The 18,223-nt window shown below is 42.7% G+C and overlaps 1 protein-coding gene across 3 annotated transcripts in view; it reads right to left on the bottom strand.

The window, feature by feature from the left end:
* Kcnq5 (potassium voltage-gated channel subfamily Q member 5) overlaps positions 1 to 15,876 on the bottom strand; it is a 539,505-nt gene extending 523,629 nt beyond the window's left edge. Inside the window, exon 1 of one of the 3 annotated variants that reach the window (XM_034521402.3) lies at positions 14,387 to 15,876. In XM_034521402.3, coding sequence (XP_034377293.1) covers positions 14,387 to 14,790 — 404 coding nt within the window. In that variant the 5' untranslated portion in view covers positions 14,791 to 15,876. The remainder of the gene's footprint in view (positions 1 to 14,386) is intronic. The other 2 variants (XM_034521404.3, XM_034521405.3) reach the window with 2 other exon arrangements.
* Positions 15,877 to 18,223: the final 2,347 nt, after the last annotated feature.

Below are 18,223 nucleotides of genomic sequence, written 5' to 3'. Positions count from 1 at the left end.
GCCACATAGCAAACATTTTCAGCATTTGGGACTTAAAATCACTATGTGCTTGTAGTATGAGAACATCGTGGACAATACAAAAATAGATGGGAATTATTGGTGTTCCAGTAAAAATTATTTGCAGTGCCCTCCTGATCCACAAGACTTGACTTCAGCCCTGTTGTTCTGTACGTATCTTTACTGAGATACCCTCTGATGCTGATGGTTTTATTTTGCTTATAGTTCTTCCTACAGGATATAAAATAAGCCCATTAGAGCTTCAATAATGCTGAGAAATTTGAGGTTTTTAGGTGGCTAGTAAATAAGATGAACCCCTACCAATATGACAAAGACAAGAGTATCTTCTACCTTAGTACTAACAGATATGTCTAAATACTGGTATAAAATGGGGACAACATGACTAGGTTGGACATTTGTTTTGGAAAAATAATGCTACCTAATAAAGGAGCAACTAACATTAAACCAGTCTTTGAGAACTCTGTCATAGTTAAAAGACATACCAAATTCCAGCTCTCTAAGCTGGTAGAGTATAAGCCATCTATGTACAGCTTCTCATAAGAACGGGTCCCTTTAGTCTTCCTGGATAATCTGTGGTAGTGCTATATATATTTTTTTCAAGAAATATGCACATGCCTTTCTCAAAAATCCATGCGATTCTTCAGACATGAGATCACCAGTAACTACAAGCTGTTCCACTTGAAGACAACTGTCATATTTAGTGAGGAAAATAAACATTTTAGAACTTTTACTATTTTTATTTTTAGAGGTACATATATTTATGAAACTTATTCTTAAAATAAACTCACCATTTGTTGCCGAAGTTATTCATATAATCCTTGTTTGTGTTTTTAAATGAAGGGGTGTTTTCACACATTCTGATTGTATATGTGTACATGCATACAAACATATGTAGAAGACAGTGTTCTCTATATTTAAGAAGAGCTATAAGGATGCATCACTATTAGAAATCCAAGCATGCAACATACTGAACAATCAGACAGTCTATAGGAGATGGTAACAGTCATTTTTTCAGTCTGTAAATAAATGTTGTCCTGTCTTGTATACTTTTATTTTCCATCTACTGTCAGTTTAGTCTTAGCTTTCTATTAACCAAAAGTGCATCACAACATAGAAGTTAACTGGCGAAAAGTGGGAATCTCTACACTAATTGGGGTAGGTATGTGTGAGTATTTAGGAAGATCAGAAATACTTTCTCTTCGGGCTTTCTTTCATTAGAAAGAAAATAACAATGTGATGTATATAGGAAGGAAATATGATACAAAAGTGAAATTTGTCCTCTGTTTGCTAAAATACCATGTTAAAAATGGCAAGATTTCAAAAATATTCTAAGAAACCAATCATGCTGAGTCAGAAATGGATGCTTTTCATTTGGAATATCCTGTGGATGATGGTTGCCAACAGCTCTTGGTGGGACTGATCATGAAGTCAGTGGAAACTAGTCCAAAAAAACTAACCACTCTTTTGCTATAAGTCCAGACAGTGGAGATCTACCTGACGAGACTCTCTACACCACGGTTCATGCTTCAGCTCGTAGCTATAGAATCAGTGATATTGCTTGTTTCTTAGTTACTGTTTTTAATTCTGACAACCTGGTAGAAGAGCTTACATGAGAGTGTTATAGAACTGAAGTCCCCTCAGCTCATGGATCCTTGAATTCTAGAGAACAAAAGAACATGATATCGTAGGAAGGACTTACTCTAAGCACTCATGTTCTCAAAGTCATGGTGCTGTTCATTCTAGAACACTCTTTATCAGTAAAATCATACAAAGGGAGTTTCTAAGAATTCCCATGGGAAAATCACAGTGGTCAGTTTGGTTCAATTACAACTTTGTCCCTAGCACAGGAAATCCACAGGGTTTCCTCAAAGAATGGATCAGGGAGATGGTGAGAGACAGAAAAACAGGAGACCGAGAATAAGAAGACGTTGGTGACATACACATTCTTTTTTATTATTGGTTATTTTATTTACTTACATGTCAAATGTTGTTTCTCTTCCAGGTTTCCCCTCCACGAACCCCCCCATCCCCTCCCCCATCCCCTCCCTCTTTGAGGGTGCTCACAGTATATGCATGCATTGCTAATCCTCACTATTCACAGACTCCATATTAAAACATTAATTTACAGATCACAAAATCAATAAGGTATTTTTTTAGAAGTCGTCAGTGTTTGGGTATGTGAGGAACAGCTCGCAACTCTGTTCTCTTGTCGCATATGTTTCCAGTTTATGATGAACACGGCTCAAAGATGACTAGATGTTCCTTAACTCAAGAAATTTGGGGAGTGCCTTATGGAGAAAATACTTGAAGTTCAATAAGCATCATGATTATTGATCATGAACTTAATGTTAATAAACCACATATATATACATATATATGTGTGTGTGTATGTGTGTGTGTATAATATATATTATATATAGAAACAAGAGAGAGAGACACAGAGACACAAATTGACAAAGAAAGAAAGAGAGAGACAGACACAGAGAGAGAGAGAGAGAGAGAGAGAGAGAGAGAGAGAGAGAGAGAGAATCATTCATTACCCAGGGATCTCTTGTCAACTATCACATTTTTTTCTGTTTTGTTTGAAATTTGTTTTAACTCTTTTTTACTTCAAACATGTATTAATCATAATTTCAATTCTCTCTTTTGAGCCATCTTGTTCATTTCAAGTATTCCAATCTCCCTTTATAGGGCAGATTTTCCATATACTTTATGATGCATTTGGACAGACTTAGCACTGCTTGGAGAAATTCAAGGTTTAGCTTTACCCGACTGCTTCCCAATATGCCATTTTCCTTCCTCTCTTCACCCACTTAGTTGTCGGTTTCATGGCCTAATCTGTCTCCTCTTTTTAGTTCCCACGGCAATGTCTGATGCCTTATCTCAAGCTCCTTAGCACTGCTCGGCACTTATCAGCTGCTTCTTCTCTCTGATTTTGAATTTCTGTTTCCACCAGATTTTCCTACTGGCACAGTTCTGCACTGTTACCATCCCTGAGGTTTGCATTCTAGTTATGAACTGACCTTCAGGAGACAGCATATTCCCGGGTGTCTTTGGAAGGGCTGATTTCTGTGTTTATGCACAACCTCCTTACTCTGTTGTTTTCATCCCCTTTGTTCAGGACATTGAGTGTGTTCCCTGTAAGACTGGATGGCCCCCTAACACAAAGGGCTGAAGATGCTACTGGCTCCTAGATGCCTGGCTTTTCTACTGGTCTCTGGCCACCCCTCATTTATGCTGGCTTTCCACTTCACCACCTCTTTTTACATGTTTACACACACATGTTATCTTTTTTTTCTTCGTAATACTTTACCACAGTCTTGTCGTTATTTGGGACTCGCCCTCCTATGGATGCTGCATGGCTATAGTTTTATGGTTTTGTTTTGTTGTTTCTCCCTATCTTATTATTTCCCCAGATGCTAGCTTTCTCCCCCTGTACTCTTTATCCAGCACCATTACTACCCTTCATTTGACATGTCTACACTGTAGTGCTTAAATAAGCCCCCTGTACACACCATCTCTATGTAACTGACCGACACTGGGAATGTCACATGTGCTGGGAACACTGAGCACTTGGATGATTTTAATCATTTTCCTTGCAAGCAAGTGCTCCAGTTTATCCTCTGAAATCTCCCTGTTCTCTCCTTCTTCATATCCATAGATGCAGCACTCCAATGGATCCTTGAATGTGCTGTGTGGCTTCGCCACGGTCAGAGGCTTACTCTGGCAAAACTAAGTTTGTGGCTTTACATGTAAAAGGAATTGGAACCAACAAGAAACAAGAAGAGGAAAAAAACGAGATGAATATTTGCTTCATTCTTTTATGGAGGGAGAAAGTCTATGATTTCCTTGATGATGTGGCAAATTGTGTTTCCTGTCCCTTAATTAAAAGGGCATTTGTTGTTCATCAGCATAGTGGGATAGTTTCTTGACTACTCTTGTTTATGGTTGTCTGGGTTACCTTACCTAAAGTCAACTATAAACGTATTTTTATTATCTGCTTTCAGTTCTGAAGTCTAGAATGAAACTCTGTACCCAGGAGCTCTGGAAAACAGCTCTCAGCAGCATGACCCAACTTGTTTAAAGGAATTTGTGAAGTAACTCATCAAGACCAACCCTGGATGCGAAAAGCTGGGGAACCATGTAAGGAAATTTCTCTTGGTAGAGACGCTGTGAAAGTAGAAATTCCATTTTCAGTGGGGGTGACTTATAACATTCTTCAAAGAGAAGAGAAGGCAAGGCGACTGATCATGGTCACACCAAACTGGTAGCCTGAATCCCTTTAGACATCAACAGGGACAATGTAACCACAATGACTGATTGCTTCTTATCTAGTGTAGATGCTGCTTTACCTTTAGGTCCACAGGTTCACCTCAGTGTAAGAAGAAAATGGTACCATTTTACCTACAGTGGCTGAGTTCAGTAGGACTGTATGTACTCCTCATTGTTCTGACCCTTGCTGAGTCTGAACCTAAAGATGCAGACTAGTTTTCTTCTAAAGACCTCAGTGTCCATTTGATGTCCATTACTGGTCAAATTGCAGTCTGTAAACAAAACTGCATTTCTTCTACTTGTCTACATGTGCATCCATAAGAACAGTGACTTCCAAGCTCAGAAGCATATCCTGAAGGAGCTTAATGGGCTCAATGAGAATCATTGTTCCTACTGTTCTACTTCTGTGCCCCATGCATTTGGTGAACTGAAATAGAATTACATAAAATGATTACTCTACCTCAGACATTTTCCTATGATAAATAAACATTTCTGAGGTGCATGCTAGCCTCCCAGTTATAAGGAAAGTGCAGATTTCTGGAGCCAGATTATAGATAGTCTTCTTGAATACAGACACTCCTGATGGCTAGGACAGAGTATGCAGTCAATATTTTTAAGTTAAACACTACTTATCAATGTGTAGTCTGTTTCCCCACACCATGCTCTTACTTCATTCCATTCCCGATTTCTTATTCTACCCTTAATTACTTGAATTGTCCAGGTATCTATCATGACTTACTAGCTTTCTCTTTACTGCCTTCCTTGTGAGTTTTAGCTCCAGTACTTTAAAGCAGCATCCACACACTACTGTAAACACATTATCAGAAATTCCACCAGCACTAAAAGCTCAGTATCTCTAAAGGTAAACTCATGTTTATCTTTCCCTACAACCCCCTCAACCCGTTGTGTCACCTGAAGTCCTGGTTTCAGTTAATGGCCCTACTATCTATATGATGGCCCAACCCAATTACCAGAAATAATAAGTTCATCTCTATCTTCAGCATTTGATAATTCATAAATATAATTCCACTCTGGCACTGTATTTTTCCTCTTTTCTTACATTATTTTCCCAGTCTGCATCCGAATTCAATACCAGTCTCAAAGCTGAACATCTCTGTTCTTGATCTCCCTCAAGTCATCAGCTGTAGAGAGGAACACCTTAAATGAAAGCTAGTGATAGCTTCATGTGGTGGTGCAGACTTGTAACCCAGGACTCGAAAAGCTGAAGTAATTGAATTACAACTTGTAAGCTAGCCTGGTCTTCATAGAGAAGTACAGGCTAATCTGGACTATATCAGGAAACCCCATTATAAAAGAAAGACAGACAGGTAGGCAGGCAGACAGACAGGCAGATGGATGGATAGAAAGAATGGAGGAAGAAAGGAAGGAAAGAAAGAAAGAATGAAAGAAAAAGAAAAGAGAAAATGGGAGATCATCTGTTCTAGCTGTTTCAAAGATTGGCCAATAGGTATAGATAAAAATTCTAAAATTTTAGAATGGAAAAAAAAGCCTTCTACCATATTAATCTTAATTTTATTTACAGTTTTAAAAGCAGTCACCACACTAACTGGAAAGATACACATTTTAAATATCATACAGATATACACAGCTCTCGCCTACAACACTAATATTGTATTTTGCTATATCTTGTTACTATTTCACAGATTAAGAAAGCTCACACTGAACACAACTTATTCATAGCCATCAAATCAGTGGCAGTAAAGCTGAGGTTGAATTTTAACCTAATCATATTCTCCTCTTTAAGATCATACTATCTACTTTGTGAAATGACTAGCATCGAACACATCACCTTCTGTATATAATAGTTTTTAGATAGATGAGAAACTATATCCAGGGCTACAGACAAGGAACTGTGAACTGTAGCATTGCAGTAATCAAAGATTACCCTGCCATGGGGTAAAGAGAAAACAGTCAAGAATGGCCGCATAACTATTGTAAAGAGAATAATGCCCAATATGATGGCTTTTGCAAAAGCTGCATCTTTTCATGTGCAGTTAAAATCAATTAGCTGCAAAATTATCAGCCAATCTTAACATAACTAAATGACTTTAAGGTTTGTCTGGGTGATGGACACATCATCCAACATAACTGGGCTGTGGCTAGTCAATGTTTGGGTTTCCAGTATTCTCGCACCACTGGGCTAGGGTAGAACATGCTCTGTTGGCATTTTCATCTGCCAAAATAGCCATTTGCAATTAAAAATTAATATTGGCATTACTTCTCTGCAAGCAATTATCAAAAGGCTTCTGGCCATCTTCCTTGTTTATGGTCTTTCTTGCACCATGACTTTATTCTGTTCTGAAATACTGTTCTCAAATTTTATTTTTTGGTTTCTTCTATGCCATCCCAATGTTGATATGTCAACAATTTTAACATTTTAAATTGGATTACAGACCTCAAAGTATGAAAAATATTTATTTATATTTAAAAAATAGACTGATTTAACATGGTATATTTTATATTACTATATTAGCTGAATATAAAGTAACATAAGTTGAGCCTCACTGCACATAAAGGGAATAAGTAATTTTTAATGAATGTATTTTAAATAAATTGCAAGCATCAGTTTCTGTAGATATAGACTTTTAATTTGAAGCAGAATTATTATGCAAATAATAAAAAATTATTTTGCTCTAATAGCATCATAATCAGTAACATATAGTTCGATATTCCAAAAGGGAAGTAGTATAGTCTGGACATTTAGAATATTGATAAATGAACTAAGATGCATGCACAGACTATAGCTGTATAACACATAGGATTCTAGGTGTCAATGACTTGGAACAAGGGTTGTAATTTTAAGGGCTGTGTGCACATGGAGTGGTTTGAGGGTGTGAACAGGCTCTCCCCAGTCAGAGGAGCAATATGTTAAATTTTGGAAAGGTGACTAGAGCTATGCTGTGTTACTTAGGAGTAGGGTGTGGAGTTGTAGCCATGAGTTAGGAGGCAATCATCCAGCTCAGACACAAGGAGGGGGTTAAGATGCCAGATAACTCTGTATTCCAGATACTTTGTTCCTTCTGGGATGGTATTTTAGACTCATTCTATTCCATCACTTCATTGAGTCATAGACATTGTTATGCCCATGTGCAGATGAAGAGTCAGAGGCACAAAGGGTCAACTGGTTGCTTCACATCCATTATTTAGTTTTTTAAAAAAAAGTCAAGTAGTCATCTTCTAGCATCTCCAAGAGAACTGCAAAGATCTGGCATTTCTTTCATCTTTGGCTTACCTGAGGCATCTGCGTGGGGAACTTCCAAATAAGACTACGTCATCACTCATTGAGTTGGCATTTAACAAGGGTCTATTAAATACACAAGACGGCATTAAAATTATGATTTAAAATTATGTAGACCTTCTGTTTGGGAAGTTTTCCCTCATACTGAAGGGCTGAGGCAAGGTGGCATCACCACCACCAAGATCGATGAAGTACCATTGTGATGGCATCCCCAGACAGCGATGAAATCTAAGAGAAGTGGCACCTACCTTGTCACCTGCCTGGGAGTGTGCCTGAGAAACCACTTTTGTACTGTAGTTTGAAGAAACAATGAAAGTCAGAAATATGTGTCAAAAAGTCATGGTACACTAAGTGGGAAAACTTCAACAGCATAGCAGGAGAAATGCAAATGTGTATAGGCACAGAACACGGGATAGAGCAGCCCAGCAAGGCTGGTAATCAGAGGGATGGAGTCTTGGGGAGGTGGCTATAACTAAGCCAGAAAGATGACATGAGAGTGAACTGTCCCAGGGGATCTGGAACCTAACTTTTATTACTCCTAGCCATACCTCCATATACTAAGTTCATACAAACCTGTGTCATTCCACATAGGCTTCAGCAACAGAGAGGTCTTACTCTTCAGGAACATTGTACAAAAAAAAAAAAAAAAAAAAAAAAAAATCCAATGAAGCCTCATCCAATTTTCTAGTTTTCGGGTTGTTCTATTTTAGTGTTCTAGGTCTTTCTGTAAATTCTCACTCATCTATTTCCTTTGCTTCTTGCTGGTGTTCCTAGTCCATGTCACCATTTTTTAAAGGATTAATTGAATTACCACATACTGATAAAGTTTTCAAAATCTAGGTGTAGGATCGAGACATTTATATTAGCCTCAAGATTTATAAATGATTTTATTCTTTCAACATATTTTTATGTGTGACTTCTATGTTCTTAAAATTGTTGGTGTTGCTGACCTGAAGTCCATGAAACCACAAAGGCTGGCTCCATGTTCATATTTCTTACAATCCCTACCCAGCTGACTAAAAACATCTGAAGCTCTACTTAAGCAAATCTGAACTCTTTACATTTCTGTGAACTTGGGTCATATATTACCACCATGAATGGGCCATATATTTGCATTATATATTACTAAATGACAGTTCTACCTCCGAAAAAATGGGTGAGAATTATCCTCACATACCCACCAGACAGACGAACACAAGCAACCAATTCTGAATCATTCATATATATATATATATATATATATATATATATATATATATATATATTCAAAATAAAGGATTGTGGATTATTCATCCCTAAATGGGACACGGGATATTGTATCTCTCCCCTTACCCACCAAAGCTCGGGAACACTGAGTAACAGGGTGCACAGAAACTAGAAGGACCAGAGATCAGGAAAAACTACTGCAAAGTAGCATCTTCTGGACATGGTATGAACTCATATCAGGTGTGACTGCCTGCAGGGAATCAAACCAGTTTATATTCCTGTGGATGCACTAACAATGTCCCTCCCCCAACAGCAGAGTTATCTTCAGCTGATGACTGGTGGGGGAGGAAGTCTTCTTTTGAGGTATGACCTCTTTAGCTTGTGAATACTCTCGTGGATAGCCCTATACCTGTGGCACACAGGCAACATAGATTGGACTGAGAGGGAAGAAAAAAAAAACAAACAAACAAGATATGAAGGTAGAGCAGAGAAGTGGAAGGGATTTGGGAGGAGCTGGAGGGGAAATAATCTAAATACATTGTACAAAAGTCTCTAAGAATGAATCCTAGAAGAAAAAGAAACATTTCTGATTAAACCTCTCTTTTTACCCCCACAGTCACTCCCTTGGCATCTTGGGCAATCATCTCCCACGTTTTCCAAAACAACCAGGGGAACATAGAGAGCTAAGACACATTTTCAGGGTGAACTTAAAGATAAAAAATGCTCAGAATGAATGGAAATGTTGAAATACTCTTTCCACCTAATTACACACTGAACTGACTCCATTTTATGATTTCTTTTTTCCTTTACTTTTATTAGATATTTTATTTATTTACAATTCAAATGTTATCCCCTTTCCCCTACACAACCCCCCATCCCATCCTTCTTCCCCCTGCTTCTATGAGGGTGTTCCACCGCCCACCCCTGCCTCCCCACCCTGGCATTTTCCTACACTGGGGCATCGAGCCTTCACAGAACCAAGGGCCTCTCCTCCCACTGATGCCCCAACAATGCCATCCTCTGCTACATAGGCTGCTGGAGCCATGGGTCCTTCCACATGCACTCTTTGGTTAGTGGTTTAGTCCCTGGGCGCTCTGGGGGGTCTTGTTGGTTGATACTGTTGTTTTTCCTATGGGTTGCAAACGCCTTCAGTCCTTCAGTCCTTTCTCTAACTCCTCCATTGGGGACCCCATGCTCAGTCCAATGGTTGGCTGCCAGCATCTGCCTCTGTATTTGTCAGTCTCTGGCAGAACCTCTTAGGAGGCAGCTATATCAGGCTCCTGTCAGCATGCACTTCTTGGCATCCGCAATAGTGTCTGGGTTTGGTCATTGTATATGGGATCGATCCCCAGGTGGGGCAGTCTCTGGATGGCCTTTCCTTTAGTCTTTAGTCTCTGCTCCACACCTTGTCTCCGTATTTCCTCCGGTGAGTATTTTGTTACCCCTTCTGATACCATTTTAAATCCCCTCTCCAATTCACTTTCCAAGTTAAGATATGTTCTCCTGATTTTCACCATTCCTTCAGCCCTACATCCTACAGGGTAAAGACAGACTGGACCTCCATGATTTCGTGATCATTTCTATCGTCAAAGCAACAAAAATCAGGTGTGAGCTCCTTCAACCCTTTTCTTGAAGTTGGTTGTATCCGGCAATGAGTTTAGAGTACTTAACTGTTACTACACATTTGGGACCCCACACTCACTAAAGCTATTTTCTCTGCCAAGATGGCTCATTTCCCTCTGTCCTGCCCCCTGAAAATGGGCTGCTTGGCCATTCAAACTCAGCCCAGGCTTCATTTCCCCCTTTGAAGGCTGCTGGCTTCTCTGTCCTGAGCGGTATTGTCCTCTATTTTGCATTAATTTATTTTGTAACTTATTTTCTCTGTCACAGTCCAGACAGCATCATCTCACACTTGTTGCAATGCTTAAAATCACCTAAATGCTTGTCCTCCTTGAAATTGGAGGTCTTTGCTTCATTAATTTAGAGATCAGCATATACCTCAGACACTCCGATATATGTAGATGGATAAATCTATATATGATGTAATCATGTTCGGCTTTTATTAATAAAACTTGTGTCGGAATGTGGCTACAGGGTTGTAAATAGAAGAAAGATGGCCAGGCAATAAAGAAGAGGTTCTGAGAAACAGAGAGACACCTGAGGAAACAGGAAAAGACAGAAAGAGATATGTTTGTAAGAAGATTTCAAAGCAAATGAACAAAATTTAATGGTCATTTGTGTGGTCAGTAGGAGCTAGTAAATAAAATGATAATGATGATGATGATGATGATGATGATGATGATGATAATGATAATGATAATAATAATAATAATAATAATAACAACAACAATATAATGACTCCAGGCTGCTAGTTTGGGTGGCTGGAATATTCTAGGTTAAAGTATTTATGAATACTCATCTACAGTACTGAAAGAGACAGAGATGCTTTGGGCAATGGGATGGGTCAGATGGATGAATCTGCATTGGTACATCTCACAGGCACAGGCGTGCCAGTGAGTCCTCAGGACTGACCGCATTTGCTACACTACTGCAAATTTACATTAGAAATCCTATCACGAACTCCTCTACAACTACCATAATTCTTCTAAATTTTCCCCAAAGAAGGGCAATTTAAATGGAACAAACAACTCAGAGAAATCATCTCCTATTTTAAGAGCTCATCTGGTTAATTGTATCACAGCTGAAGACAGAACACACTGCTGCTCGGGGACTCCAAAAGAGCAGGAAGTGCCTGGATTTCCTAAGGCCCACAAACTCTGAGGAAGGAAAATCACTTGATGCAGGTCATCTCTGCTCTTGCCAGCATTCTCACCAGTAGGCTGGGGTATACACTCATCAGATCACATTTTAGAGCATTAAAATATCATTATAATAATTATTTTTACATATTTTAACAGAATATTCTCTTTACCTGAAGCATAATGTTAAGCATACTTCTCTGGTTTCTTGGCAGTGGAAACACTGGGCTAACCAAGTATATTCATCCCTGAACTGCCTCATTAATCACAGTGTGCTTGTTCTTGGCAAGGAGCTTAATACCCTACAAAAACTGTTATTAAAGTAAGATTTGAGGATTCCCAGGCTGGCAGGGCATTAGTTAGTTACACCTCTCTAGAAATTATTTTCTTATAGTTTCCTGTAATGGTCTTATTGGACCTGCAGCTCAAAGTAACCTTGCTTTATTAATTTAATGTGTAAATTCCGGCTATTCAAAACCTCATTTAAAAATCGTAAGTAGTGGTTACCCCTCGTCCTTCCCCCAGGCTCTGCAGTGGTTAAGTCCCATCCTTCCAGAACCTGCCTCTGAGCTAATGTGAATCCTCCATCCTATGTAGCTTCCGCAGCTCCCACCCTACAGCCCTCAAGGCTCCTCAAAACATTATGAAGAACTTTGCATCAGCAATACTGTGTTGACAAACACACAATTTACGTTCTATTCCCCCACTGGATTCACTGATAAAACTGGTTAGGAGAAAAATACTTAAACTAAAAACCTAAAAATTAAAAAAAAAATTAAAAAAAATCATCAAAATGTAAAAACACCAGAAACCCATAACAACCGGCTTAACAACCAGATGTCAAAAAGAAAATGATGCATTTTGAGAAATTTTCACTCCTGTTTGTAAACAATGCTTAGGAGACATCCGTATGTCTGTCAGGGGAGGTTCTGTCAAGCTCCCTCTGAACCCATAACATGTACTTTATATTACATCATATTTAAAAATCAAAGCCATGAATATTTTGAGCATGTTCTAAAAATATCCTCCATACTGTGCATATTTACAGCAAATTAATCCTCCGCATTTCTTTTAAAAATGTATATTATATTCTGACAGGTCATTAATTTCTTAGGTCATTAAGTACGAAATTAATTGGATATGAACCCAAGGAGAGGAGCTTAACAAGTGTCAGGGGTGTCCATCATTAATTACATCCAAATACTTGTGACTCTCCCATCAGCAAATGATAGACCTTGTATTTTGAATGTAAACGACGCTAGACAGAACACAACATTCTCTGTGTGTGCCTTGCAAATATATGAAGCTGGCTGGAACAGTTCACCTAATCCTACATGTTCACAGCAATCTGGAACTGTAAAGATTTCCAGACACTCCGGGGCTCCGGAGTGCAGACTCCACCAGTTTTCTGAGTTCTACTTGCTCACACTTCAGGTTCACCTATCTCTAAAAGCAGTTCTTTCTCTCTTGATATTATGATTTTTTTTTTTTTTTTTAAGTTTCCTGGGTTGGTGCCAATTCTTCATTCCACACGAGGGAGACGTATAGGATAGCATGCGTCATTTCTGAAAGATGTTTTTTGTCTGCTGCAAACATATCTTAAGTAAGTAAGAAAAATCAATCAGTATGTGCCTGTAACTTTCTCTGAAGGTCTTCTAAGGCTAAAATGTTTGGATTTCATCTTAACATAAAAAAGGAGGGGGCAGAGAGGGGGCAAGAAGAAGGGGAGGTGGTTCTTCAAAAAGATTAAATTAGACAGGGTGTTAGGGCATAAAAACAACCATAAGTCGTCGTCCAGATACACCTAACTCTAACAGATTGAATGAATGGACGTCGGGCAAAACAGTAGTAAACTTTAAAGCCACAGAAAGCTTTTTAATGCCTAAGGGAAAAATAAACATTTGCTTCCAATCATTTTCTCATTAAGCATTCTCACATTCTCTGCTAGACGGTGAGAGCTTACTACACACACACACACACACACACACACACACACACACACACACTTTGTCTCAGTGCCATAAGTGACAACTAAATGCACTGCTTGATCCGGGTCACAGCTGGCCCCTGTGCACGTCTGCTACAGCACCTCTGGCCGTGTTCCTGAACTCCGGGTTCTCTACTTGCAGCCTGAGCTGCCTGCAGCAGAGCTTGGATAACCCGCTACACTCTGACCACCTCTATGTGGCAATGACTACTACGTGCACTGACAGATTTTCCGTTGGTGACAGCTGTGATGGTGGCCAGGCGTGTTTCCGGGCGCGCTTACAACCTACTCTCTCTCTCTCCACCACGTAGCAGTTTCCTCAGACCCCAGAGCTGACCGTGGACCCACTTCTCCTCTCCACTCCATCCCACCCCGCCATGCCCTCCCAATCTCTCCAATACACTCTCCAGCCTCAGGTTGGAACACAATCTCCCCGAGCGTTTCCCAGCTCCTGGGCGCCCCACTCAGCTAAGTTTCCCTATCTCAGGACCTGATCGCTCCCGATTATCTGAGTCGCCTAAGTCCAGCTTCTGCGTTCAATCACCCCAGTACCTGGAACTGACCCCCAGTTCCCTTGGGTGCTCTGGGGCAAAACGGTTCAATCCGAACCAGAGCGAGAGGTGAGACGAGAGAAATTGAGGGCTCCAGAGGGCCGATGGCAAACACGTGCAAAGAAATTAAAAAAAAAAAAAAAAAAAAAAAAAAAAACCCACCACGTGTGTGTAGCTCTGTGTGTGTGAACGCGCGCGCGTTTCCGCGCCTAGAGTCAGGGCGCGGGCGCCAAGTGCACCCCGGGGCTCCAGGCACAGGGGGGGCTCTTCAACAGAGGACATTGCTAGGGGCGCACGGGGGTCGGGGGTCGGGGGTGGGGGCGCGGGTACTCACACGAACGCGTGGTAGACGAACGCCCAGCCGCGGGGTCTCTCCAGCACGTTGTACAGATAGTTCTGCACCCTCCGGTACTTGACGTTGCGCCGACAGCTCTGGCTGCTGGTGTAGGAGAGCGGCTTCCCCAGCAGGCTCATCCGGGCCCCCTGCTTGCCCCGGCGGCTCTCTCTCAAGCCGCCGCCGCCTCCGCCGAGCGCCGCCGCGCGGGTGCCGAGCAGCAGCAGGCCGTCGCCCCTGGCGGCCGCCGAGTTCAGCAGCACCCTGCCGCGGCCGGACTCCACATCCTTCATGCCGCTGCCCGGGCGCCCCCCACCCGCCGCCGCCGCCGCTGCCGCCGCGCCGCTCCTCACCCAGAGCCCGGCGGCACCGCCCTCCTCTCCTCCCGCGTGGTGGCGGGGCATGGCATCACCACGGGCACCGCGAGGGGGGCGCCGGCGCCTGCGGCGGGGGCAGCGGCTTCATGTGCGAGGGCAGGTCTGCAGGAGGAAACCCGCAGCCGACGGGGCGTCCCCCCCGGGGGTGGGGGGCGGACTAGCGGAGAATCGGGGCTCCGGGCGGGGGCCGCGAGGTGTGCGGAGCAGGCCAGGGGAGGTCCAGATTTCTGTCGCTTCCAATTCCAAATCCGGACCTGTTGGGGGCGTCACTTTGTGAGGTGTTCCTCGCTTTCCTTTAGTCCGGTGGCTGCCACTCCCTCCTCCCCGCGGAGTGTCCGCCGACCGGACCCGGGGTGTGCGGGATACCCCGAGGCACGCTTACACGCGTGCACAGCCAGCCGGGTTCGAGTCTGTCTGTCCCCTGTCCCCGCCCGCCGCAGAGCACCAGCCTGATCCTAAGTCGGTCTCTTAGGCTGAGTTTGGTTTGGTTCTTCCTGGGGCTCGGAGCTGTCCGGAGGGTGAAGTCCGCCCGGTGCCTCGTGAACAAACTGGACGAGCGGGTCTCTGGGCTTCTCCCACTGCTAAGCCTCGCCTGGTCCAGCCATCCTCAGGCGATGGGTGTGGGCAGGAGAGGTTCGGTCCTGCCCTCCAGGTGCTGGCTAGCCAAGGAGGGAGCCCGCGGGGGGCTACGCTTCCGGCAGTGGCTCTTGGGTTCCCGCGCTGGGGACCAGTCCACCGCAGTTCAATAGACACACCCGGGAGAGCGCTAGGCAGGGACCCAGCAGCTTCCCGCGACTCAATCCAGCCTGCAGGCTGTGACTTTCCATCCTAGCCTCAGACAGCAAACCCGGGAGTCGCAGAACATCCTTCCCATCCCCAAGGGTGGGGTGTGGGAAGGGCGTAAAACTCCAAAGTAGCTCCTTTGCGGTGAGGGAGCTCCTCCTGACAGAGAAGCCTGGGAAAATGAACCCACTTCCCTCCTTCCAGAAATTTCCATTCAAGTGGGAGAAAGTCATAAAACTGCTTAAGTCTCTGCCGCGATGGTGGTGTCCCCAGTGAGTTAGAGAGGGATCATGGAGGGTGGCGAGCCCAGGACCTGCCTCTCAGACAGGATGCTGCTGTAACTTACAATGTCAGAAACGCTGTGGTAAGGGGAACCACTGACTGGATCTCCTACCACCTCTGCCAGATGGGCGCCCCAAAGTCAGGGCTCTTGGCTGAGAGTGAGATTATGCTGCTGCTGGCTCAGAACTCTGCCTTTGAAAAACATTGTTAGCAATTAAACAACAGATTCAGCGTTGGGGGAAACTCAGAGGATGCCAGGATTGGGAACGACTTCCAAGAGAACAGCCTTCCTCCCAAATATTTTTTTTTTAAAGTAATAATCACCAAGTTCAACTGAATTATGCTTTTAACACAAAGCCATGGTAGACAGTAGCAAAGTGGCCATCCGTGTGCCTTTTAACCTTCCATGAATATCAACCAATACTAAGGCAAAAATCTTATCTTGGTCGTCTCACCCAAAGCAGATAATACTCTACCAACACCCCCCCACACACACACACACCCCGTGTATACACCCACGCCCACAGACAGCTGTTCTCTCTAGTCAGAGCGTCGGCTAAAAGTTTTACTTTTATTTTTATCGTTATTGTTTTGTGACGACCTCCCTGGTTCTTACTCAGCAAGACCTTGCTTCTCTTAAAGCCTCTGGGCAGTAGGCACTACTAACCCCTAGCGCTGTGCAGCTGGCAGTGGTACCACGTGACTGTGAGCCAAGCCCCAACACCCAGAGTCATTCCTGCTTTCCCCTAATACACTTTACACCCACACACCGTGGAGGTGCTAGAAGGATTGCTCCGTGCCCTGCTCTTCATGGCAGATGCAGAGAGAAAGAGAGAGAGAGAGAGCTGCGTCCTGGAATAAGCTCTCCAATCCTAGAGCTGCTTGGAGACCCCTGGCTGAAGGCGGGGAGAGTTCGGTGCAGCTATATTTAGACTCCCCGCGGAGTTTCTGTGCAGGGACTTTCAGGGTGAAAGATGTAGAGACTTAAAATGACTTGTGCGCAGGACGTGAAAAAAAAAAATCCTAGCTTTTCTGAAAATAAGAAAACGAAAAGGCCACTTCCCCTTTAAACGAAGCTGTTTTCTTTGCTGTAAATGTGTACTGAGATCAGATCACCTTTGCCTCACTCTGGGGCCAGGCCCCACACCCAGGCAGGAAATCTCTTTAAGGCAGGACACTAGGGCATGTTTCCCCTCCAGAAAGGCCCAGGAAGTCAGTTGCTTAATAGCCAAATGATGGTTTCCTAGGATGCAAGAATCATACCAGTCTATTTCAAAATATTAATAAATCCAGGCAGTAGGGTGGCAAGGACAGTTATAGATGTTGAAGTTATTTGTAACTATCTTTTCTGAGTGTCATCCACTGAATCACAAACCCAGAGAAGGGGGCTTGTCTGTGTATCCACAGACAGGATGGGCCACTAGAAACCCAGCATCCTGGCTCCCAGATGGAGCACCCATTCTGCAGCTTCAAGTAAACGGACCGAACAGCACAGGGTAGAATTGTCTCTACAGCACTGCCTACTGCTATGGGAAAGGCTGTTCTAGGTGCAAACCCTAACGATCATCCTGCTCACCCATCTCCAGGAAGGAAAGACTAAGAGAGTCTGCTCAGACCTGTTCCTAGGCCTTGGTCGGTACCATGCTTTCCTTGAGACGCAGTAATTTCCCTAGATAGACAAAAGTCAACTTTGAGGAAAGAAACGTGTTTGTAATTAAGCTTTTATTATTGTTGCTGTTCCTTTGAATACAGGTGTTGCTAGGAAACTGCCTTTTATTTCTTTTGGTGAAATATCAGGCATAGTGAGCCATGCATGAAATAATATAGCATTATTTTATGAATAATAATTACACTAAAATATTATGAAAGGGTAATAGTAAAGGTACATTTATTTATTTATTTATTTATTTTGGTTTTGTGCAACAGGATCTCACTCTGTAGCCTGGGCTGTCCTGAAGTTATATATTTAGCTGAGGCTGGCCTCTAACTTGTGGTTATCTCCCTCCTTGTATCCTGATTGTCGTGAATACAAGAGTCAAAAGGCCTATGCAAAGAATCACTTAAAAAAAATAACAGTGTTTATTGCTAATGTAGAACATGTGAGTTGATTGACTGGTCCTCATCCTTAAGATGGTTTTGCTTTGGCCTGGCAATGAACGACCATGTCTTTAGTTCCACCACTCAGGAGGCAAAGGCAGGCTGATCTCTGTGAGTTTGAGGCCAGCATGATCTACAGAGCAAGTTCCAGGTCAGCTAGGGTTACATAGAGAAACCCTGTCTCAAAAGAGAGGGTAAAGGTGCTCTCAATACTCCTTTGTGATGCCTGCCTGAAATGTATGGCCTTGAAAACTAAATTCCCCACTAAAATCTATACAGAGATGATTTTAATTGAATA

This window comes from Arvicanthis niloticus, chromosome 17 (genome assembly GCF_011762505.2).
Source record: "Arvicanthis niloticus isolate mArvNil1 chromosome 17, mArvNil1.pat.X, whole genome shotgun sequence".
Classification (NCBI taxonomy): Eukaryota; Metazoa; Chordata; class Mammalia; order Rodentia; family Muridae; genus Arvicanthis; species Arvicanthis niloticus.
This window is presented reverse-complemented; position numbering and strand designations above follow the sequence as displayed.